Source organism: Pteronotus mesoamericanus, unplaced genomic scaffold (assembly GCF_021234165.1).
Source record: "Pteronotus mesoamericanus isolate MK-2021 breed Mesoamerican mustached bat unplaced genomic scaffold, CSHL_Meso_final contig_90, whole genome shotgun sequence".
Classification (NCBI taxonomy): Eukaryota; Metazoa; Chordata; class Mammalia; order Chiroptera; family Mormoopidae; genus Pteronotus; species Pteronotus mesoamericanus.
Window position 1 is genome coordinate 22,467,380 of NW_026555277.1, and position 24,787 is coordinate 22,492,166.

At 40.2% G+C, this 24,787-nt stretch overlaps 1 protein-coding gene across 1 annotated transcript in view; it reads right to left on the reverse strand.

Moving 5' to 3' along the window:
* Positions 1–24,787, reverse strand: part of LOC129080714 (aldehyde oxidase-like) — a 67,760-nt gene that overhangs the window by 38,600 nt on the left and 4,373 nt on the right. The window contains 17 exon segments of the mRNA XM_054586212.1: positions 3,767–3,859; positions 5,503–5,516; positions 5,519–5,664; positions 6,649–6,833; positions 8,355–8,396; positions 8,398–8,465; positions 9,866–9,959; positions 10,149–10,300; positions 11,188–11,280; positions 11,954–12,100; positions 12,696–12,774; positions 13,414–13,503; positions 14,477–14,537; positions 14,861–14,991; positions 16,532–16,640; positions 19,613–19,709; positions 21,591–21,648. Of these exon segments, the coding sequence (XP_054442187.1) occupies positions 3,767–3,859; positions 5,503–5,516; positions 5,519–5,664; positions 6,649–6,833; positions 8,355–8,396; positions 8,398–8,465; positions 9,866–9,959; positions 10,149–10,300; positions 11,188–11,280; positions 11,954–12,100; positions 12,696–12,774; positions 13,414–13,503; positions 14,477–14,537; positions 14,861–14,991; positions 16,532–16,640; positions 19,613–19,709; positions 21,591–21,648 (1,659 nt within the window).

Below are 24,787 nucleotides of genomic sequence, written 5' to 3' on the forward strand. Positions count from 1 at the left end.
AAATGTCTTGCTACTGGTTCTGTACATACCTTAAATATGCTTCATTAACCAAAGAAGAAATTAAGGAACACAATGTCTCCTCCTGCATTTCAGGTTTCCTGGTTGGTTGGTTATTGGAAGAAAATTGGCGGTATAAACAAAAAAGGAGTTAAGAGACATGATATAGGCCAAGCTCAGCGCCTGGGGTGAAGGCCTTACCTGCCAGGGAGGCTGGTGAGGGGAGCGTAGCAGGTGGAAATTCCAGGGAAATTGCCAACAAAGTGACCACTGTTTAAAGGGAAAGGGCAGCTCTGGGTCTAGAGCTCCGCTTGGGGAGCAGCCTGCTCAGCTGGGCCGTGCAGCCCCCCCCACAGCTCCCTGCGTCCGCGCTGTGCTCGGCACTAGGGCTGACGCCACACTCCCAGAGGCTTTCTCTGGCAGACGCGGGGGTAAAGGGAATACAGTAGGTGGGTCAAGGTGAGGCCTGGGAAGAGCTCTGGAAGGGCTCCCCGTCCCACCCCATCTGTTGTCCACACTGCAGTTCACGGGCCCCTCGAGCCCTGGATGAGGCAGGGACTCTTTGAGATGAGTCTCACGGCATCAGCCACATCGCGGGGTAGGAGGGGAGAAAGAACAACACATCACCGACAGAACGTACGCTGCCTAAACCTTTACGGAGGGAAAAAGAAGCCATGGAAGTGGACCTATTTCCAATGCAATATCGTGTAGGGTGTCTAGGGGAAAACGTTAACTACTTTTGTATTTGATTACTAGAATGTGCAGTTTGAAAAACATATGCAGTATGTATTGATGATAAATAAAGCATTTGAGTCCACCTAAAGTGGCATCTCATTTCAATCATAGCCAATTTTCCAGAGTCAAAGCCATCCATGGTCCCGCAAAAGCTCTCTGAGGCTTCTGCTCGGTGGAATTGACAAGAAAGACCCTAGCTGTCCAGGATACCACTGGTGTTTTGTTTTCTTTTCCTTTCTAAACATTTGGATTTAATGTAACAAATACCACGAGTGGAGGAGTGCCATTATGCCTAGGATGGGAACTTTACGTAAAGATAACTGCGAAAAACACACTTCTCCACTGCCCTCTTGCCACTCGCGGGACTCCAGAAGAGCGGTCTTGGCTTGCTGCCCACCTGCTTGAGCGACGCAAAAACTAAACCTTCGGCTTGAGGTGGATCAGAGGTTCACCAAGTGCGGGCAGGCCTGGCACTTCAGGAGGCACGAGGAGAGAGTGGCATGTGTAATCTGAATAGGTGTTCAGCATTTTTATTGGTTACTTGGAAAATGAAAAAAAAACCCAAAACCCTATTGCTTTCATAATGTAAGTGATAAGCAATAAAACATCAGCCAAGTTTCAGCTGACAATTATATGTGGAAAGTAAAGTCATTTTAAAAATTTAATTGGCATAAGATGTGTAGGATGCTCGGAATTTATTCCTACTTCATATAAAATTTACTGTTTTATAGTAAAATACATACTCACTAATAAGCATTCATTGTTTTAATGTCCATGTTTGTTTCATTGAAATATAAACTTTAATTTTGTAGTGACTATAATACAATGCACAAAAAAAGAGTATTGGCTTTTTTTTTTTTTTTTTTTTTTTTGGTGGTTGTTGCGGTCCTCCTGGCTTGATAAGATAGAAAGAAGATTATCAAGAAAAATAATTTAGGGTTTGGCCCAAGCACCATTAAATAAAGGTAGACATTAGGCCACGTAGGGGGAGAAAAAGAGATAAAGAGATAAAATTTTACATATTGGGATTGAGACATGAAGAGGGCTTTGAAGCAGCCCGACACACAACAGTACCGCTGACACAGTACTGCTTTTCCTCACCACCAAAAGCTCTCAGCAGGTCCCTTTTCCCTCTCCTTTGAGGAGCCGATGGTAGTCAAAAGATACAAAATGTATGAGGGCTCTATTAGTTACGGTTTTTCATGTTCCGGATAGTAGGGGTCCACCCCCTCTGTAAAGTGGTCTCTGAGTGCTACACCAGGGTGCTGGGCTGGGCTTTCAACCTGAACAACATTTGAGTGAAAACTCCCCCAAATTCAATTCTAGATTTTTCCTTCCCAAAGAGCAAAATTTCAGGTAATTCCTAAGCTCAGACACTAATGAAACACATTTGTAGGTATCTATAAAGACTCTGAGACTTTTCTGTGACATAACACATTTTACCGTAAATAATAAAACACAGCATTGAAAAAAAGGCGTTTGAAAACTCGCTGTGTGAGGCCTGCCAAAAAATTGAAGAAGTATCCCAAAGTATATCTTTGTCCTATTCCATAATCAAATACAAACTTGATTATCTCAACTGAAGACATCACGCTGTGTTTTTGGTAGTCAGCTATGGGGAATCTCCTGGGGAAGGAGGCTATACTTGATACTTGCTGCTGCTTGTCCTGTGGCTAAAGAAGTGCTGGAAGAAAGAATGCTGTCCCCTCAAACTGCTGATCTTTTGAAGCTGATCAAAATGCTTTCAAAGCAAAGGAACTGACTTGGGGAGAAAATGCTCACCATGAGCACTGAAGTTGCTATAGCAATGTGGATATTCGTGTCTATGAACAACCACAGGGAAAACAGAAACAGAACTCGACTGTGTGGGAGATACACTGCTTTCAAACCTTGTCTTGCAATCTAGAATAGCAAAGTCCCTTTTAAGGTTATTAAGTACATGAAGATTATCACTTTTCTTTCAGTGATTTGAATGCCCACTCATTTGTTGTGGTTCCTTTCTACCGCTTACTCCATTGCCAAGGTTAGGTATTTATAAGCCAAAGGTTGCAGCTGCCATATTTTGCAGAACACCAAGGAAGATGGCAGCTGTTTTTAACAATCAAAATAATCACTTTCAATGGTGTTTGGTGTGTTTGAATTTTTTAACATATCAAACTTGAAACCTGAAGGGTATATACCGATTTCAGTGTTCATTACAACATACCATAAGCTTTTATAACCAAGTCCAACAACATATTCAATGTTCTTGACTTAATAAAACCCTCAAGGTAAAGTTTCTTAAGAATAATTTCAAGGGAAACCACATTGAATCATATCCAGTTTACCAATAGGATGACTTCAGGTGATATTTTTATGATGTTGTGGCAGAAAATTCCATTTGAAAGTTATGAGGAATTCTGTTCTCTCTGATAGTCAGCTTTCATTAGGGGAGCTTGAAATAGCTCTTAGAACATATGTTTGATCCAGCTCTAAAAGGCAACTCACAGAAAACCCACTTGGTGAATAGGGATAGGGGAACAAAGTATATTCATATTCAAACAAAATAAATTAGCAGCTCTTTTTAAAAAAGCATTACTTCATTTCATCAACTTCCAGGGCTTGTTTTTACTACTCCTCTGAAAATAAAATCAAAGCAGCCCTATGGCCCTGACACAGAATGTGAAGTTGGTTGTTCTCCGGCTTCCCTGCCGCCAAGGGCAGAAGCCTGTGACAGGCCAGCCAGCTCACTCGTACCTGTGGTTCAAGGCCACAGACCCAAACTCACAGACTTCAAGATCAAAACAGACATTTAAAAACAATGACCATTGGTAGCTAGGCTTTCAGTCACAATTATTCTTGGATTTAGAAATTTTAATTTCCATGAAAGAGGGCTGTGAGTTCAGAAGGGGAGCTCAGGCTTACAAAGCTTGAGAATCACTGAGAGGTCGGTGGGGACGGCTGAGTGAAGAAGTTACAGCCCAGGCCTTTGAATTACCAAAAAAAAAAAAAAAAAAAAAAAAAAAAAAAAGAAAAGAAAAAAGAAGCCACTAACCTGGTAGTTAATTGCACTTCAGTGATACCTAGAATGAAGGTCTTCTAAAGCACTCTCATACTTGTCTTCCAGGGTAGGATAGTGAACACGGTCCTAAAAAATAGAACCATTGTAGAAATTTAAAATGAGCCTAAGTGGTCTCGTAAGGAAAGATAGCGTGGTTCTTAACAAGCAGCTCTAATATGAAACTAACATTTATTAAGGACTCGCCCTGTCCAGAACCCTGGAGGTACAGCAGCCTCCCAGGCCTCCGGGACACACGCTCTGGAAGGTCTACACGCTATGAAGATGAAATGTGTAGAGTAGATCACTGACTTCCAGCACCTCAGTGTTTCATATGAATCTCTGACATGTAAGCCCTAAATGATTTGAGGACCCAGAAGTCAATAAAACAGGAAGATAGAAGCTAAATAAATAAAATGAAAGGGATAGAATGCTTAAACCAGGAAAAAGAGCCAAAGCACACCACAGCACAAGTGCATAAAACTTGGTACAGCACCACTTGCCACCTCGAGAGAAAGGAAAACACAGAGACTGCCTCCCAGCCACTGCGTCTGGCGTCCCAGGAGGAACACTGCTTAGAACTAAAAGAACTGGGTCATCTAGGTCTTTATCCAAGGGTTTAAACAATATATCTAATGGTTACTTTTTACATTAAAAATTTTAAATAAAAAATTAAAGCCAGCAAAGGCTTTACTGAAGAAATTGAATTGAAAGTATGAGACTATAAGGCAAGATCACTTGCATTATATCACTTGATTTACCCAGGAAATTATATTGGTTTGCTATTAATTGGAGTAATTGACAACTGGCTTATTTTTTCTCTTGTGATTACCTGGTGATAATATGCCACTTAATACGTGATTTCAAGCTTTTAGTCTCAGAAATTTGATAGATCTGTTTTGGTTCATAGTTGTTCCCATGTATAGGGAGAAGATACCCTCAGAAGCAATGATAAGAGAGTCCTTTTGTTCCTCTTATTTAGAGTGATCATATTAATTTCTATACTACACAAAGAAATGTTCTTGGCTTCTAGTCAGTTGGTTGTAGCATGGGATTAACGAGGCCAATGTGGTTCAAGCTCCCTTTGCGTCCAGCAAATTTATTCAGAGAAATGCTTTTACTCGTGTCCTCCCTAGCCAACAATCTTGTGACTGATTGATTGTCGAAAGGCAGACCAGGCAAGAGAATGCCTGGATTACCTGATTACTACTACTGCCTAGTACTAGTGTCTATGCAGTCGTCCTCATGTTCCTCTCAAGCCCTATGGACCGTACCGAGCCCTTTTTCTATGATGGCCCATTGTACGATAACCGTGTGGAGAGGCTGCCGCCATCATCATCTTACAGTTGAGAGAAAGAAAGCTGAACCAGAGAAGAAAGCCAAATGCATGCAGGTGACCCTCAGCAAGTGGAAGAAATACTTTACTGAGGAAAAATATATTCAAATCATTAACAAGTTTTCTGCACACCACCTAGATGAACAATGGATTAGAAACGAAATAACTGAGTAGTGCTAGACAATATCCTGACAACTTTGTTCTCTGCTTGCAATTCTTGCCCAAACTTACAAGCCATCAACAGACAGCCTGAAGTGTTCCCAGTAAGGTCGTGTGTTTCTAATTTGGGCTTTCTTTTCTCTTCAACAGCTATCCGGCAGGGGGTTGTTGCCTCCACTTGTGGCATCACCACAGCCTCTAATATAGGAAAAGCTAATACAGGGTTGGTCCCATTTACCATCCTCTTTAATACTGTGACACTTCCAGGTAGAACTTGAAGAGGAAGCTGACAATGAGAGTCCTCTTGAACTCTACCTTCCCACCTGGAGCTGAGCCTGGAAGGGAGACTTCATCCAGAACCAGCCTGCAAGCTGCGTCTAGCATCTCTTCATTCCAGGGCCTGTAGGGGTTGAAAAAGAAGACTCCTTGCCTGACAGGACTCATTACCTCACAGGCTCAGCAAGTGTGTGTGACAAATAGCTACAACCTAATGCATGAAATAAGAGTACAAGCTTCCAAGCCAGGCAACCCATATTCAAACCACAGTCTACCACTCTCAGGTGTCTGGCTGAGGCCTACCTCCTCCTCATCTATAAAAGGGAAATAATAGTAGAACTCACGCTGTGGAACGGTCGTGAGAACGAAATGACAAGCTGTATTAAGTCCTTAGCCAGGAAGCAAAGACCCCTGTGTCACTAGAATGTTTACTGCAAGACAGGTTTTTGTTCTAAGAACCTTATATGTATTCATTTCATTTAATCCTCTCAACTCTCTTATTGGTGGGGATGATTGCCCCCTTTTGATAGATAAGGAAACTGAGCTGTTGTAATGTTAGGTAAGGACTGAGATCATGTAATCAATAAGGGTTCAACTGAGATTTTGACCCAAGCATTTTGGCTCAGTTGAGCTCACGTTTTTAACTATTACTCTCTATTACTTACGAGAAGGTAACTGATACCTAGCATGTATTCAAGAAATACTGGCTATTAGGATTACCTACAGATATTAAAAGTCAGCTAAGCCAATGCATTTAGCTCTTTATGATAAGACGAACTCCCATAATCTGTTTTTCATTATGGTAAATTATTCTCTTAATAAAGAATGTAAATGAACTCATCTTGCTTACTGTATCTATGTGTTACTGAGATATGGGCCCTCTCTCTCTCTCTTTCTCAGGCGGACGATTCCCACTTCAGAATTCAGGAAAATCAAGACATGTGCAAATGATTATAAAATCTTATTGGAATTCCATACCATAAAATAAAAAGGTACTAAGCATTTTTCCTCTTGTAATTGCATGTCATAAAAAACAAACAAACAAACAAACAAAAAACAACCCCAAAAACTGCTCTGTCACTTGGAGTCTAAGGACATGATGCCATACCTTCCGATGAGCTTCTGGCAGGAATTCTTTGCACAGATGGTGGTTGGACCAACGCCTCCATACAAGATGGATAACTCTCTAGTGATGCCATTCCTTTCTCCAAAAAAGACTCTCATTCCTGAATTGACTATTGTGAGTGCGTTCTGTTGCCTATGGGCTTGGCAGAAGGCGGATACAAATTCCCACTGCAAGCAAGAGGTAAGTAGCACATGTAGAAACACACCGTTTCTAGGCAGTTTATGTATGTTGCCTCATAGATCCTTGTCACAGTCTGTTAGGGGCTGAATTGTGTCCTCTAACAGTTGATGTCTTTAAGTCCTAACTCCTAGTGCCTGAGAATGTGACTGCATTTGGATATAGGATCTTTAAAGAGACAATTCAGTTAAAATGAGGTAATTCGGGTAAACACTAACCCAACATGGTGGTGTCCTCATGAGAAAAGAAAATGTGAAAATTTGGACACATACGTAAACTAAGGGAAGACCTTGTGAAGACACAGGGAAAAGAGGCCATTTTCTACAAGTCAAGGAGAGAGGCCTCAGAAGAAACCAACCCTGTTGACGCCTTGATATCAGATTTCCAGCCTCCAGAACTGTGAGAAAATAAGACTGTTGTTTAAGCCACCCACTCTGTGGTACTTTGTTATGGTAGCTCTAGCAGACGAACACTCCCTCCAAGGCAGAGTTGATTGTTCCCTTTTCAGAGACGAGGGATCCAAGCCTTAGAGTAGGTCAATAATTAGTTCAGGGTTACAGTAGATCTTGAAACCAGGATTCAATCTTCAGTCTAACTCCAAAGACCTTTTTCCCCCACTATGTTCTATTGCAAATGTATTTTTTTTAGCCTCTTTCAAACCCCAAGATTTAGGCAGAAATGTATTATTGTCTTTTTTTTGGCTTATATATTTTTTCTTTTATTAAACTTATTGGGGTGGCAGTAGTTAATAAAAGTACATAAGTTTCAGGTGTACAATTCTATAATACATCAAGTCTTATTTCTGGAAAAGCCTCATGGCACAAAGGTTTTTAAAAAATTAAGAAAGTAACACTAGAGTTTGGAGTTGGGGGAGGTTAAGGGGAAGAGAGGCAGAGAAAAAGTTCTCTTGATTCCAGGAATGACAGAAGATTGCATAACACCAAGAAAAAGGACCCTATTTCATCGTGCACAATGCTCACTTTTTTGCCTAAATTTTTGAGGAAAAAATAAGGATGTACATTATACATGGGTAGTACTAATTTGTTAACGGTACATAAAATTTCTTGTACCTTGTGTCTGTTTTTATGTTTTGTAATTATTTGTTACATTAAATTTCTTGTATCATAATATGTTAAAAAATAAATGTTAAAATTCCTTTATAGTATGAAAAACAAGTATCTAAATATAAATAAATATGTAAATAAATAAATAATTGAATTAAAAAATTAAAACGAAAGATTTTTTTTTCCCCTGAAAGTTTGGGCCAAAAATGTGGGTGTGCATTATATACGGGTAGTTCCAGAATAGCCACGGGGATGTAAAGGACAGTACAGGAAATGGGCAGCCAAAGAACCCAAACGCTTGAGCCATGGACACGAACCATGGTGTGGGGATGGCCTGAGGGAGTGGGGGACGCTAGGTGGAGGGGGGCAAGAGGGGAAAAATTAGGACAACTGTAATAGAATAATCAATAAAATATAATTTAAAAAAAAAGAAAGGGTCATGCTCACTTTCCTGGAAAAGGTAATGTTCACTGAGATCAAGATTTCTTTTAGGCTTAAGATCTGCACTGGGGCACTTGCTGAGAAACTGCTCTTTTAAAGGAATCTGTCGTTCTCTGTCTGTGGACAGAAATGACACCTTCCCAGGAATCCTTACTGTTAAACAATCAAACTCCCCAGACCTGGGAAATAATTCTACCAAATAGCTGAGGAAACTGATTGGAGAAAAAAGCGCTCTTCCTATGCTTAACCGATCTTTTACTGTATAATGGCATCTTTTTTTTTTCTTTCTTGGCTTATAAATACAAATATCTAGTAGAGTAGCCCAGAGGTCAGGAAGAATAAGACCTTAGCAGCCTTCTTTTGAATAGCACAATTCATTTTGAGCTTTGTAAATAGGGAGTAGATATTAATACCCTTTTTGATATTCCAATCAAGTCATTCAACAAGCATTTGTTGTTTATGATCAGAACCCCTACTAGGTATAGTAATGAACAAATAAATTGACTTCAATGAATTTTTATACTAATGGGGGTGATATCTTTTTTTTATCTTTTTTCAGCACCTTAAGAATTTCTGTTCTTTAATCAATATATTTGGGGGGAAAATGTTTAAAGCTATAATGAAATATGACTTTGGGAGAAAAGCTGAGAAGCTTTTGATTTTTATATTCACATCACAAACCTCTTTCTCAATATACAGTTGTTAAAGGGATGCTATATAAATGAATAATTCTGAATGCAAATCTTCCTCCTTAGGATTATTTTGTGGCTTCAATGATATGAAGAGAAGGTATTTAATAATGCAAACAATAGAAATCTAGTCCCTATTTTAAAATTTAAAAAAAAACAACCCAGATTTACAGAGGATCAATAAGAATTTCCTAATAATTGTTGACCAAGGTGGAATAAGAAATAAATTAAAAGTCTTGACCTTAGTTTCAAAAACAAAGCTCAAGGACATACAGATAAAATACAGAAATAAATTAAAAGTCTTGAACTTAGTTTCAAAAACAAAACTCAAGGAAATACAGATTAAGCCTTACCATTGTACAAAAAAAAAAAAAAAAAAAAAAAAAGAGAGAGAGAGAGAAAGAAAAAGGTCTGAAGGCTTCCATCCATGACAAATTAGACGTGAGCGCACAGCATGGTGTGGGTGCCAAGCACACTCCTGAACCACCTGGGGAATGTCTTTGACAAAGGACCGAATTGTCCTCAACAGCCTCTAGTTCTCTCCATTGCTTGGATCACATCTGGACACCACTCACCCAATGTGGTCATTGTCGGATGACCAGTATGGGAAAATATCTAGCTCTGGTCCTCAAAAAGGAAGAGAGGAACACATTGGAAATATGTAGAATCAGGATCAGACTGACCAACTTTCCAGGATCCAGAAAGGCAGAGAGAATTACAGACAATATAAAGAATAGTCATTTTCAAAACTGGACTTCCTGTATCCCCAGAGAGACAGAGGGGGGAAGGAGCAGATTTAATTATCCTCAAGAAGGAGCTGTTACTTACCTTTTGAGAGCAAGTTGAGGGTACAGTTGCCCACAGCCAGGATGGGATTTAGATCTGAATCTAGATGTCTGCTCAAGATGTAGCCCCCTAAAGACTTTTTAAAATAATGAGTTATTTTCACTCCAGTTGTGCAAGTATAAAAACACTAGAGATAAAATAAGAATTAAGCAAGGCTTTGGAGAACTATACTTTTTTGCCTGTTTGAAAAGAATGAAACTGTTATGACTTGTTAGGGACAGTCATTCAAACAACATACACCAGTTTACTTTCATCAGATACATACAGCCATGTTCCTGATCTGGCATACAGCCAGAGTTCCCAAATGCTTCTGGAGAGCTTGGTATGTTTGTGTCTTCTCCTCTGGGAGCTTCAGGATTGCATCAGCCAGGATGTCTTTCACCTGAGCCAGGCTGAGGCCGGCACCAAAGATCAGCCCTGAAATGAAATCAGTAGTAGATAACACAATGCGATCATTGCTGACCTGGAAATATGCATTACGTTTCAGACTATGGATTTGGGGTCTTTATGCTGGATTCATGCTGCCCTGCTCATTGGTGATGATAGTGGTAGTGATGGAGGTGGTGTTGGTGATGAAGGTGTTGGTGATGAAGGTGCTGTTGGTGATGAAGGTGTTGTTGATGGAGGTGGTGTTGGTGATGAAGGTTGTGATATGGCTAAATGTTTTGAACACTGACTATGTCAAACACTATACTGAACACTCCACAGAATCTCCTTGAATCCTAACAAACTGTTGAGATATTATTAGCTCTATTTCACAGATTAAGAAACTGAGACTCAGTTAAGTAACTTGACTAAGTTTTTCCAGCTAATATGTGACATAGTCAAGAATTAAACTCCAAAGCCAGACTCCAGCCTCACATTTATATTGCTTCTCATCATTGCCATTAAATCAATTTCCTTTAATAGGATGAAAAGGAAAAACCAGGCTGTAAGTTGCTTAATACATAAACTTGCTTTGCTTACTACGGTGCTTCTGGAGATCAAAGACTGTGTTCTATTTGTCCTTATTTTCTGTCCATCACTTAGCACAATGCCCTTTATTGAACAGTTGTTAAATTTCTCCAATATGGAGCACATTGAAAGTTATCCAGTAAAACTTTCTAGACTACTCAGACTACTAGCATCTCATATAATTATAGAGAATCCTTTCCTGAGCCTCCTCCAGAGTGCTATCATTCTAATAAGAAGAGAATCTCTCTGTATATTGTAATTAGCAATAATTCTTTTTTCTGGTTCTCTGCTGGGCAAACAAAATAAATTAATGCATATTAACTAAGAAAACAGAGATCTTGAGAGCTCACCATTATATGCATAGTTCATAGCATTCAGTTCTTCAATTCTATCAGGAGAAATTATAACTGGGTGAAAGGCACCTTTAAACTTTACTTCAGGCCCTACAGGATTAAAAAAAAATAAGAAAACTAGGATAAAGGGGGCTAATTGCCTTGTTAATTTTGAAATTGTTATTAAAGCTGATGTCTTTAAGTACATAAAAACTACGTATCTTTCTACTGGCCTGTTCATTGCCAAGTCACACATGCACAAAGGGAATAGCCAGATGAATTTTCACTGCACTGGGGGACCCTTTGGACTTGTCAGCCTTAACACTTAGCCGATGAATCCAAGACAGCTTGTGGCATACTCAAAATTCTCCTGGGGAGGAACTCCAGGAGACTCCTCAAAGAGGCAGGCAGTCAAAGTGAGCTTACAATAGATACAAGAGGAAGACCCTGTAACTGCAGCTTATACCTACTGAGATACCACTGAGAGAGGAAAACAAAGAACCATTTCAAATATGAGCCCCAGATCAGTCTCCACAGGGCAAGACGGGACAGCTGTCACTGGACTGCTGCTCCTGCTTTGCTGTGAAGCAGGCCTCTTGGGTGCTACTCTGTGCACTGCTCCAATTAGGGACAATAGGAATTGACTTATGTAGCAGAAGTCGTGGAGGTCTTTTGAGCAATGCTGAGGAAGTCAAGATGGAATCAAGCAGATTTTCCTGAGACATGTATATGAGGTTCTTTTCCCCAGTGGACTTTCCCCAGGTTTCCTTGGGGTTCTGCATACCCGTGGAGGTGTTTCCCATGATGACAGGGGCCTGGGGATACTAGACTTTAGCTTCTAGAAGTTCCTTCAGGGTCACTGGGGAAATCCAAGTTATTCTATCACCACCAAAAACTCTGGTCCTTTGTGGTTGTCTCTCAGCCATTATCTGTTGAAAAACCAGTAGGAACTTGAGATTATCTTATGACAATATTTTCACCTGTTTTTGCTCTATCTTTGTAGGAACAGAGAAAGGAAATAGAGATTCTTAAAAAAATAAAAAATAAAAATGACCTAAAAGTACAGCTTCACTAGGAATCAGAATAAAAATAGGACAATATTTTACTCCTTCTGGGGACTGTCCCAATGTCTTTTTTTGGTATTTTTTTTTATCTCAAAGGAATTCATTTCAATGTTTGAAAATATTTTAACATGCCTAATTTTGTCAAAACATTCTATGGAATAATACACTTTCTACTTCCAGTAGAAAACATGTATAAATCTGCAAGTGTTGTCATGTCATTTCTTAACTTTTTTATAGATACTCACTTCTGATTCATACATTCAGCTGCCTCCTTGACGTAATTTCACGCTTACTCCCCCATCTCTGCATTGGTCCCAAACCTTTAGACATTGAACTAAGGATGACAGGTGGACATTACCTGTTTGCCAATCAGCCTTTGAGAGGATCCAGAAGCAAATATGATTCCTATCATTTCATTATGAATTCCTCTAGGATGAACTCAACTTTGCCTTAACTTACCATTTAGCTCAGGAGGAAAAATCAATTCCTGAGTTGGATCCAATGGCAGAAACTCCTCTTCTGAGAAAAGTTTTTGGCTTGTCTTAGAAAGAGAAAGCAACAAAAGTTACTGTCATCAGTCAACTCTAACTACTGTACTTTAAATCTTTTGTGGAATGAGGTCAGAACAAAAAAGATATACAGAGACAGATAAAAAAGCAGCTGGCCAGATATAATCCCTGGGCTTTAAGTCAAGGGCTCTAACACAGACCTGGTTCTTAGCACCACTGCAGATGTTTGTGAGCCTCCAAAGCCCTATACTCTCTCTGGAGTCTGGGGAAAGCAGAAGAGGCAGGCAGCAGCACCAGACCCCGCTGAGAACAAGAACGTTTCCCCGAGTTCCCACCTGTTCTTTCATCTCCCTAACATCTCCACTTTGCTTCTGGCCCTTGAAAAAAGACTCGAAGGAGGCTTTTTTAAAAACTAAGAAACACTAAGGTATCAATGTGGTTTTTTCTCCTAGAGATTGCTGTACTTTGAACAAGAGTAATATCTGGCATGAGGAATGAAGTTGTTAGGATAGATATTTTTGGGGGGGGTGGGAACAGAGATGGAGTGAGAATAGGAGAGGGGACACACCCCAAACTGACTTAACTTGGGTAGCCATTTATTCTTCCTAAAAGTCAGTGGGTTTCTGATTATGTCCTGAGAAATCCTTCTAAAAAATTTGTATTTCACTGACCTTATCTCCTTCCTCAAATTCTGGTAATCTATTTATTCCTTGGTTCAAACAGCAAACCCCATTTTCTTTACTTTGACAGCAGAGAGAAGTCTATTGGGTGAAAAAAACAAATAACCAAGAATTTATTCTGATTCTACTAAGAATTTTTCAGCTTTATTGAAGTATAATTGATAAATAGAATTGTATGTATTTACAGTATACAATGTGATGAATTGACATTTGTATACTTTGTTAAATAATTACCACATTCAGGTTAATTAACACATTTATTACCTCACATAATTACCATTGTGTGTGTGTGTGTGTGTGTGTGTGTGTGGTAAGAACACTTAAGATCTATTAGCAAATTTCATGTACACAACACAGTATTACTAACAGTTGTTACCATAATTTAAACATCTTATGACAACATCTGGCACATAGTAATAAATATTAACAATGGTTTATTTTTAATATTGATATTTAACATTTTATTAATAATAAATGTTAACAAGTATTATTACCACTTTGTTCTTGTTTATGGTATACTGGTTTCATGGTTTAACTTTCAAAGGACAATCTGTGTCCCTCATTTCAAGGTTGTTTGCCCACCTAGTCATTCAGCAATTATTGACGGAGTGGTTATTTAATCAGTGAATGATGACCAGCTCTGGAGAAACTTGGCTTCTACTGTCAAGCACATGAAAGGCTGATGAACAGACAGAAGAGCAAATGGGCAGTCCCACCACTGTGTGCGCAACGCTGTGATAGGGTAAGGCTGTGATAGGTTACGCAGGGAGGGCCGCAGGAGCACAGCACGGGGTATCTGACTCGGGAACAAGGACCCACAGCCCATATCAAAGGGTTTAGGTGCTCCTTACCAGAGTACTAAGGCAAGCCCAGTGAATGAGAGTACGTGCCCTGCCTAAGGTCAGATAACAAACCACAATCACAGACCTTGAGATAAGAAGTAGCCCTGAATCAGTACCCACGTGGCTGTTCTCCTTATCACGCCTGACAACCATAGTGTTTTGTTTCATTGGGGAAAAAAATGTACTCAGTAGATTCTGTTTCTTCTACTCACATTAGAGAAAGTCTTGCATGCATCAATTATGGGCCTGTATCCAGTGCAACGGCACAGGTTACTTAAAGGAGAAAAACCCAGCTCTGTTCATCAAGGCTAAAGAGGGGCACAGACTGCCAAATGCATGATGGAAATAAGGGCCCCGTCCTGGAAGGAAGCCCTATTTGACTGACATTTCAGTCCACCAAATCTACAAAGGCAGATTTTTTTTCATCAGTAACTTGGGATATTTGGTCAATATATAAAGTTACTGCAAAGAGTAAATGAGATAATCTTTACATAGGCATTTAACGCACCATGGGGCACATGGTAGGTGTCCAATATTAATATTCGTCATTGTCATCATAAACATTATTTAAAAATAAAAGCACACACACAAAGAACCTACCACCAAGGGCATCAGTTAACTGATCCAGAGTGGGATCAGGATGGTTCTTGAGCAGCGTGTAGATGGACATCTCCATCCCAGGGTTGCAGAACCCACAATGGGTGCCATGACACTTGGTGATCCTCTCCTGGAAGCAAAAAAAACGTTAGAAGTGCAGAATCTTGGGCTCCACGCCAGACCTACTGAATCACAACCTGTATTTTCACAAGATGACCAGGTAAATCACATGCACATTAAAGTTGTAAAAGAGGCCCCAGGCAATCCTTTTCATCCCAGACATCTCCCTTTCCTGGGCTGGGTGGCCATGATTACTGGTCTTCACCAGTTTTGGAGCCTCATTCAAGGTTTTAAGCCTCCTGAAACACCAGGGGGAGTTGAAACATTTCCAAAAGCAGCAACCAAGATCACACAGGCATATGTTTTTTAAAGATTCCCAGGTGGTTTTGATTTGTAGTCCCGAATGGGAATAACTGAGATAAAGGTTACTTCTCAGAAGCCTTGCAGAGAAATGAACTGAATCATACTCAAGGTGAGGGGGGATAAACCCCAAATGAACAACAACCAAACAAACCCCAAGTATTTTCAGCATCCCTATATCTGCCCACTACCACCCTAATGCTTTGGCTCATAGAAGTTTGTTTACAAAGCGCCAGTGCGTCCTGAAAACAATCAAGAAGGAAACATAGCCTTGAAGGAAACACAGCCTTTATTTTTCTTCCAACCCTTTCCCACCCCCAGCATGGCCTCTTGGGAATCTAACTTCAAAGGTGCAAACCCATTTTGGAAGCTGTCTTTTGGCTGCATTGCAACCAGGAGCTCAGCAGCAGCTGCTGAACGAAAGTGTGTTTTTGTGTCTGCAAACAGCAAAGTCTCACAAGAGTATCCAGGCAGAATTCGCTCCCTCTAGGTAATGGGTTTCATAGAACATAAACAGAACCCAAGATACTTTCAAGTCCAGAGCATTTGAAGTTGGGCCACTTTCTAGGTCATCCCAATCTTTTCCCTCTTCAGTCCTCTCCTCTTAAGTGACCCTCATCAACTTAGATAAAAACATGTAGCAAACAGCATTTTCATGGCAAATGTATAAAAAACTTGAAAGACCTAGGAGTGACAGGTGCCCTCTCACTTGAGGCAAAGCTCTAAGAAGGTGCTGCCTTAGAAGGAAAAGCCTCAAAATTCATTGACAATTCCTATGACCTGTCTTCTAAACACGTCCTACATTTAACTCTTTTGGGTAGCTGAGATTTTCATTCAGCTTTAAAATCATGGTATTTTCTACTTTATAAAAACAAAACAACAATAAAATTATATTCCTCAGTGCACATGGCTCTCATTTCTTTGTAAGGTTGGAAGATGTAAGGTGGATAACGAATAGGTCCCATCTAATTAGAACACAGAAAACAAACACAGTGATGGCAGGGTTTTTGTTGCTGTTGCTGTTTGTTTTTAGAGAAAGTCCTCTAGTCTCTGGAAAGCATCTTTCCAAGAAGTCAGTCACGAAACACCCACGCAGCCCAGGTTTCACTCGCGGTCCCAGCTTCTTTTCACCTGCTGGCTGACCAAGCATGAGGGCCCAGACAACGCTGCTGTGTTCATCTCAGGGGCTCATCATGACGTGAACTGTTTTCAAAGCCCAGAAATCTTAGGAAGCAGCAGCTCACCCTTACCTGAACAGGATGAACCCTGGTCGTGGTGCCTCCTATGCCTTCTACTGTCGTGATGGCAGCACCGTACACAGAACAGAAGGGGATCAGACAGGCGTTGGCTGGGCAGTGTCTTCAGAACGCAAAAGAAAAGCACAAATTATACTGTGCAAACCTCTACTGAGCATCTCCGATATGAAAAGTTTCATATACTGTCCCAGGCTTTGCATATAAATTTTATCTTGAGCTCACGTTCATTTTACCAAAGCAGGTATCTGAGAGTCAGAGGGATTTGCTCAGGGACACAGCTGGATGCCAGAGACAGGATTCAGTTCAACCTCCACATTCGAACTCCAGAACCGTTCCCACTAACTTTGTGTTTGTTCTCTTCAATGAGGGTCTGACACTCTCCTCTCTAGAGCATATCCATCTTCTATGCAGGTGCTGAGCCAGGGGTTGGTTGGGGGAAAAAGTGCATTTGAAACTGTGCTTCAGAAGAAGAAATAGGGTGTGGGATACACAACCCCTCAACCCCACAAACCTACTGCTTGAGTATGTGCGAGTCAAAATGTTCATTTGAAAATGTTCCCATTCGCCACACAGAACTACAAATGATATGGCCAATTAAATACATGAAACATATGTTCAACTTCAAAATAACCAATAGCAATTCAAATTATGCAATGAGAAACACAATTTTATTTAAAAAAATTATAAATATTTTAAAAAGTTGTAACAGCATTATTACCAAAGGTTTGGAACAATGAAACTCATGTATTGTCGTATAAAAATGTAACTTGATAGAGCTCTTCTGGGAGTCATTTGTCTGGAAGGCATGAAAACCTTTCAGGTGCAAACACTCTTTTACTCTGAAATTCTGCCTCTATGGATGTATTATAAATGGTCACAAACATAAATATATATATGCACACACACGTATAACTGACATGTTGCTAAAATGCACAAGAAAAAGCAATCTGTCTGGGGATTGATTTTTGTGCACTCAAGCAATGGAATATACACAATCATTAAAATTACATTATTTTAAAAAAATATTCATGAGAAGTTAAACAAAACGTACAGGGTTCTAAACAATCATACGCAGTATGCTTCTGTATGAACACACACAAAGGAAAGATCAAAAAAATATCATTCACTTATAAATAAATGTAAATATTTATTGAGTGCCTTCTATGTAGCAGGCAGAGTTCCAGATGCTAGGAGTCACTGGATAAAAATCCCTTCCTGTGTAGAGGGAACATTTTAGTGAAGGGAAGATAGACAATACCTATGTACATAGACAATACATACATACATACACTGAGATGGTGAGAAGTGCTATGAATAAATTAACATAGGCTAAGAGAATTGGGAACTGCAGAGGTAAGGTGGGGACTGCTGCGAAGGCGTGGCCAGGGAGGGCTGAGAATGTAATGTTTTTGCTTAAACCTGAATGATTTGGAGGAATCAGGCATGAAAAGTTGTAAATGAAAACATTCCAGGCAGGGGCACAACGCATGTACAGGCGCTGAAGCAGAAATGAGCTTGGGGTGTTTAAGGACAGAATGAAGGACAGAAAGAAGGCCAATGAGGCTGGAGCTTGTGAACACAGGGGTTCACATTCAAGGCTGAGAGAGGCAGGGACAAGATAGGTAACGGTGAAGGACAGGAGGCACAGGAGGTTGAATATTGATTCAGAAGCAACAGACCGTCCAGTTCAGATGTAGAAAGTTGTAAGAAACTTTTCACTCTCTTTCTAAAACCCTTAACGATTCCTGTAATAAAACCCTTAAATGCTTTATAGTCATAATTTGAAAGAATTCATGAGATGCTTAGTATGCTAACATACTATGTTAACATAGTATGTTAAGTATATTATAAGAGAGAAGGCTATTCTCATCTGTAACTGAAATGGACAGAGGAGAAGGAATCTGCCTTAGTTAGGGAGGAGTAGGAAGGACCCAGACCAACTTTCAGAAAACTTTTAACAGCTACATGTCGGCGGATGTAATAAATTAAAATACAAATCTGGACTCACAATTCCCAAACTCTTCCCCACCAGACTTCACTGAACACTGAGGGCAGGGATGGGAGCTGAAAGAAACTCTCCAGGCAAATTGGCCCTTAGACGAGGAGGACGTGGGGAGAGCAGGAGAGCTGAGAGAAAACCATGGGCACAGAGTGTAGGGCAATCGCCACCCTCCAGAGGCTAAAGCCAGGTGGCACGGCTGCAAGAGATCTCCCAAAGCATAGAAAGTGAAACAGGAGAGCAAGAAGAACTCCCCAGTGACCGAAAAAGTGGGTATCCAGGCTGTAAAGCTGGGAGAGATGCCCAGAGTTCAGGAAGCGGATGGCTTGGCCATGGAACACAGGCAGTTCTCTGAAATATTTGTCATATCAGTTCTCTGATATCTCACCAGTGTTCACATTCTTGGCCCTCATCTGAGATTTGTGAAACAATGTAAAATGGTCTAACATGCATACCTGGAGTCCCAAAAAGGGGAAGGTGAGGGAGAGAGAGAGTGAATAAATATTTGAAGAGGTAACGGCTTAAGAAGTTTCCAAAGCAGATAGAAGACGTAAACCATAAATCCACAGATGCAAGAAACTCGGCAAATGTGAAGAAGAAGAAGAAATAGCAGACATGAAAGAGAAGAGGTTAAATGTAATGGGGATCATTGGTGATTTTTCAGTAGGAGAGTGTTGTGATCTGACTTAGACTTGAAACAGATTTCTCTGAGCGATTTATGGAGAATCCACTACATGGGAGCAAGGGTGGTGCAAGGAGGTCATCAGCCGGCTGCAGTGGTAATGCAACAGCGTGAGGGGGACCTTATCCTTCCCTGCGATTTCAGCACAGGGGGCCCGACAGCCCTTTAACTTTCAGCAGGGGCTTCTCCGACTATGTGTTATCCTCATTGATGGCACATTTTAAATAATCCATTCATATTCCTGAGATAATGTTTGCTTTGTTCATCACTAGGTACTACCTAGTACAGTTCCTGTCACAGAGCAGGTGCTCAATGCATATTTACCAAATAGAGGACTAAAACGAGGCTTAAAACTACAAAATTTCAATTGTATCTGAACTTTGCTACAAGGTACCTTATCTTCCTGGTAGCGGGGCTATAGCGTGATACCCTCACTGTGCAGGCTCCGCAGCCTCCCCCTCCACAGCTGTACTTAGTTCCTGTGAGTTGGACTGCAAAGAGCACAGTTAAGGATAATGTATTTTCCATAATTCTCTTTCCAGAATAGCATGAGTTCAGGAGACAATATTATCAAAGATTTAAATATATAATTAATTGATACATAATTTGATACATAATTATCAAATGATGATTTAGATCTTAGCTACTATTATTCAGAGTCTTGTAAATTCTTCATTTCCATTTCTGTGTTATATCTAGTCTTCCTCCTTTTCAAAACAACTGAACTTCGGGTTGCCAAAAATTAGGCCAAACTAAGAAAAAGGATGAGTCTATACATACAAGGACTTAAGTATGAGTACATTGTACATTTGTTCTCAACATTACCTGTCTTTGATGACATACAAAGTAAAATGTCACTTATAAAACAATTCTTGAAATATTTGTCATATTATCCATGTTTGCCATATTTCTCTGCTTCTTGGTGGCAGAAACTGCTAGTTGTTCCCCGACATCTGATTACTTATTCTTCCTTGGTAATAGAAACCTCCATTTTAAGCTACACACATGGTTTCCCAGAATAAAAATTATATTTTCCAAGCCCCCTCTGCAGCCAGATGGAGCCATTAGCAATGGCGGCCATAGGGATGTAAGTGTAGGTGTTGTGTATGACTTCCAGGAGTGAAATGTCTTCAAAAGGAGGAGGGTGCCTGCTTCTTCATCCCTTACTTCTTCCTATTTTCTGGAATTCAGATATGATGGCTAGACCTCAGTAGTCATCTCTGATGATGAGGAGCAAGCTGCATGCTAAGGGCGGGCAAAGCAGGAAGATGTAAGGAACTTGGTTCCCTGATTACATCGCGACCCTGCTTTACCAGCCCTGATCTAACTGCCTTTGGGATTCCTTTACGAGAGCATGACATTCATGAGACTGTGCCTCACACACCTTCAACAGGGAGGGTAACTGACCAAGAGACCTGGTGGCTGCACTTTGAAATCCATTCCTCCAGGTGTTGCTGGCTCCCTCCCTATTTCCTTTCACTCAGTCATTTCTTTTAATAAGATTCTTGCACATTTAATCCCATTGTTTGGTCTCTGATTCCCAGAGAATCTGAACTAACACAATGAGAAAGGAATAAACTTTTCTTTTCTATCTTGTTTATTGATATTGGGGATTTTCTTTCACTCACAAGAGAACCAAATCTGAAATAGTATACATTAGTACCATGGATAACCAGGAAATCAGTGTTCATTATATTTATGTCCAAAGATCTTAAGGATTTTCAGAATATAGTTATTGAGGTTTTTTGAGAATTGTTTTGGGGATTTCACTCTTTCCAGAAGGAAAAAAGAGTACAAACTCTCATTGTCACATAATTTTGAATATAATTTAATGAGTTCTACAGAACTCTGGAAGCCCACTGGAGTTCATGCTTAGTAGGCTAAGAATTTATTCCTTACATGACTTTTATTTAGAAAGTTTTTCTAAGGTAGCATTCTCAGGTTTAATTTCTCCATTTTTCTTTTACTTTCATTTCAGGAGATTTCGGTGCTCTCTTTTTCTGATGGGCATGATGATTAGTCCTCAAAGACAGAATGTCAATATTGTGACTCTTAATTCTAAAGGATGCTTAATTAAACCCCTTTTAACATCCATTGTTTTCATTCTCATTGGTAGCTTTTCCATTTATAAAATATTAAGTGCCGAAACAGAGATTGGAAAGAACTTGGTTCTTCTGACAGTCACAATTGCACAATTGCACACTGCCCACAAAACTAAGAGGTAGGACTTTCTCAAAGAAGAACCACAATAAAACCACAATAGTAGACAATATGACTCAGTGTGTCTCTAAAAAGCTACTTGAAATATCACTTGATGGGGATGTCAGAGCCACCCTGCCCCCACACAAACACAAAGCAAAGGGAAAGGATATGCTTCTTTCTCAGATATGGTAACAGCATTGTTTCAGGATCAACATTTTTTTCTATCACCTGAACCGGAAGGAAAAATAAGTTATGTACACAAATTTTAAAGAGCTTTTGTCATTTTCTATTAGCAGGCTTATGTTAATTTGGTGAAAGTGCACATTAATTAGCTAATTTTTATATCTGCAACTTGATTTAATGTTTAAGGAACATCCATAATAAAAAAATCACCTCACTTAAGTGTAAAGTCTTTCTCCAAAGAGGACATAGAGATGGCCGATAAACATATGAAAAAATGCTCAATATCACTAATCATCAAAGAAATACTAATTATAACCACAATGAAACATCACTTCACACCTGCCAGAATGGCTATCATCAATAAATCAATGAACAGCAAGTGCTGGTAAGGATGTGGAGAAAAGGGAACCCTCATGCACTGTTGGTGGGAATGCAGACTGGTTCAGTCACTGTAAAAAACAGTATGGAATTTCCTTAAAATTAAAAATGGTACTGCCTTTTGACCCAGCAGTCCCACTTCTGGGAATATATCCTAAGAATCCTGAAACATCAATTCAAAGAAAATATGCAACCCTATGTTCATAGCAGCATTACTTGCAATAGCTTACAGTTACTTACAAGATCTGGAAACAGCCCAAGTGCCTATCAATAGATGAGTGGATAAAAAAGCTATGGTACATTTATACAATGGAACAGTAAATGGGCATAAAAAAGAAGGAAATCTTATCTTCTGCAACAGCATGGATGGACCTGGAGGTTATTACGCTAAGTGAAATAAGCCAGTCCGAGAAAGACAGATACCATATGATCTCACTTATATGTGGAATCTAATGAACAAAATAAACTGATAAACTGACAAGTAGAAACAGAGGCATAGATACGTGGCACAGGCTGACAGCTGCCAGAGTGGAGGTGGGAGGGGGGAATGGATGAAAAAAGGGGAGGGGATGAGCCAAAGAGCATGTATGTGTAGCTTGGCATAACGCAGACACAGACAACAGTGTGGTGATGGCCAGAGAGGGAGGGGTGGGAGCTGGGTGGAGGCAGGCAAAGAGGGGAGAAATGAGGACATCTGTAATAGTGTCAACAATAAAAATAAAGAAAAAATATTTTTTTAAAAAGTGTAAATTCTACATCTAGGGCCCCACCACCACTTGGCCACTGTCCTTGGTCCTGAACCATCACATCCCTGTTCACTGCCCTCTAAGGCAGCGGAACACTAATGACGCCTGTCCAGCTGCTCCAAGAAGTCTAACGTGGGTAACGGAACAGATATTAGTAAAAAATAATGATGGAGGGAAGGAGGGACAGAGGGGGGAGAGAGCGAGAAAGAGAGGGAGAGGAGAAAAAGAGGGATATACTGCTGGAATAGAGTGGCTTCTGAGAAATTGATATAGTTTTTTTTTTTTAAAGACTGATTTGCTTATCATGTTTAAAGTTTCCAGAAAGAGATTACAATCAACCATGGCCCATAAATCAAAAGAAAAGAAGAAGAAGAAGAAGAAGAAGAAGAAGAAGAAGAAGAAGAAGAAAGGAGGAGGAGAAGGAGGAGGAGGAGGAAGAGGGAGAGGAGGAGGAGGAGGAGGAGGAGGAGGAGATAAAACATGCATGCCAAGTGATACAAAGAAGTGTAAGCAAGGACACCATTAAGAAGCAAGTCTGTGTGTGCAGCACAGCAGCAGAGAGGTAGAACAGGACACACAACAGATGGCATGATTGAAATGGCACCATTGATTATGTTTTCCAAACTAATCAAGTTTTCTCTTTTTTGATTAAAAATTTGAATTTCTTATATATTCACAAATAAAAGCATCGTTTACTTCATAATTTCAGAAGTAGAGTTCTTCTTTCACCATGTTCATTAATTTTCCCTTCTGGGAGGGTAGATGAGGAGGGGGCACATGTTTATTCTATGGATGCCTCCTCACCCTTAATTCTAAGTGGCCATATGCCTGGCAAAGAGACACACATACCAATCACCAAGGTCAGATATATGCCTTAGAGGAATCTCCAATATAGTAATACAGGGAGTACCCCAGGCTTAATTGACCCTCAAATAGAACTCTTTATTTTACTTTTTCCCTTCTTGTCCCTTACTTGTTCAATAGCTCACCATCTGCTTAGGTCATCTAAGATTAGAAATTTTCAATGTTTTCTTTCTTTTGGTCCCCCACAATCAGGGACACCAATTATACTTCCAAAATGATTCTCTAAACACCCTTCACTTCTGTGCCCACTCCCTGAAATCAACCCTGTTGTCTCTGGCCTGAACAATTATACCAGCTCCCTAACCAGCCCCCTGCCTCCATTCTTGGTGCCCATGATGCCACCCTCTATACCATGATCAGGGCAAGTTCTCTAAAACCCAAGTCTGATCATCTCCTGCACCTGCCTACATTCAACACAGGCTCCTGGCTGCCAAACTGCCATGCTGGTTCATGGAGATACTTGTTAAAATGAAACTCCATGGAACTGGAATTTCTGAGAGAGGAAACAAGAAAATGTGCATCTTTAATGAGCACCCAGAGTGGGTCTTGGGTGAATTTATATTCAAGTGCACCTGGGATACAAGGAGAGATTCAAACATCTTGGAATAGCCTACAAAGCCTCTTTGATAAACTGCCCATTATCTTTCTTCCACTTAACTCGTGTATCTTGAACTTCACTCACATGGCAGAACCAGCCAGTCCTAGCACTGCATGGACCTTTATCCTTCACTACATGTGCAAGTACAGAATCCCTGCGGCTCTGAAAGTCTTCTGCTTCTCCTAGCTTGACAGAATTTTGTGTGTCGCTCAAAGCTCTGCTCAAATATTCTCTCTTGTTGGCAGGTGCTGCCATCTACTACCCCCTTCCCACTCTGCTCCCAGTAGCCATACTCTTCTGTGCTCCCATGGCCAACGCCCACACATCGTTCACAGAATGTTTGACCCTGCATCATAATTATTGGTGATGTATAAGCCTTTTCTTGATCCCTGAGATAAATCACCTCCTGCTACTATCCTTTGTGTCAGCCACTGAGTTGGGTGCTGGTGATATACCATAGGGACATAATAAATGTTAATTAATTGAAGTGAATAACTTGAACATGATGTGTACAATTTGCTGTGAGAACATTAAGGAGGGAGGGATGATTTCTCACAGGGTGGGACATCTGAACAGAAGAAAAGGAAGACAAGGAGAG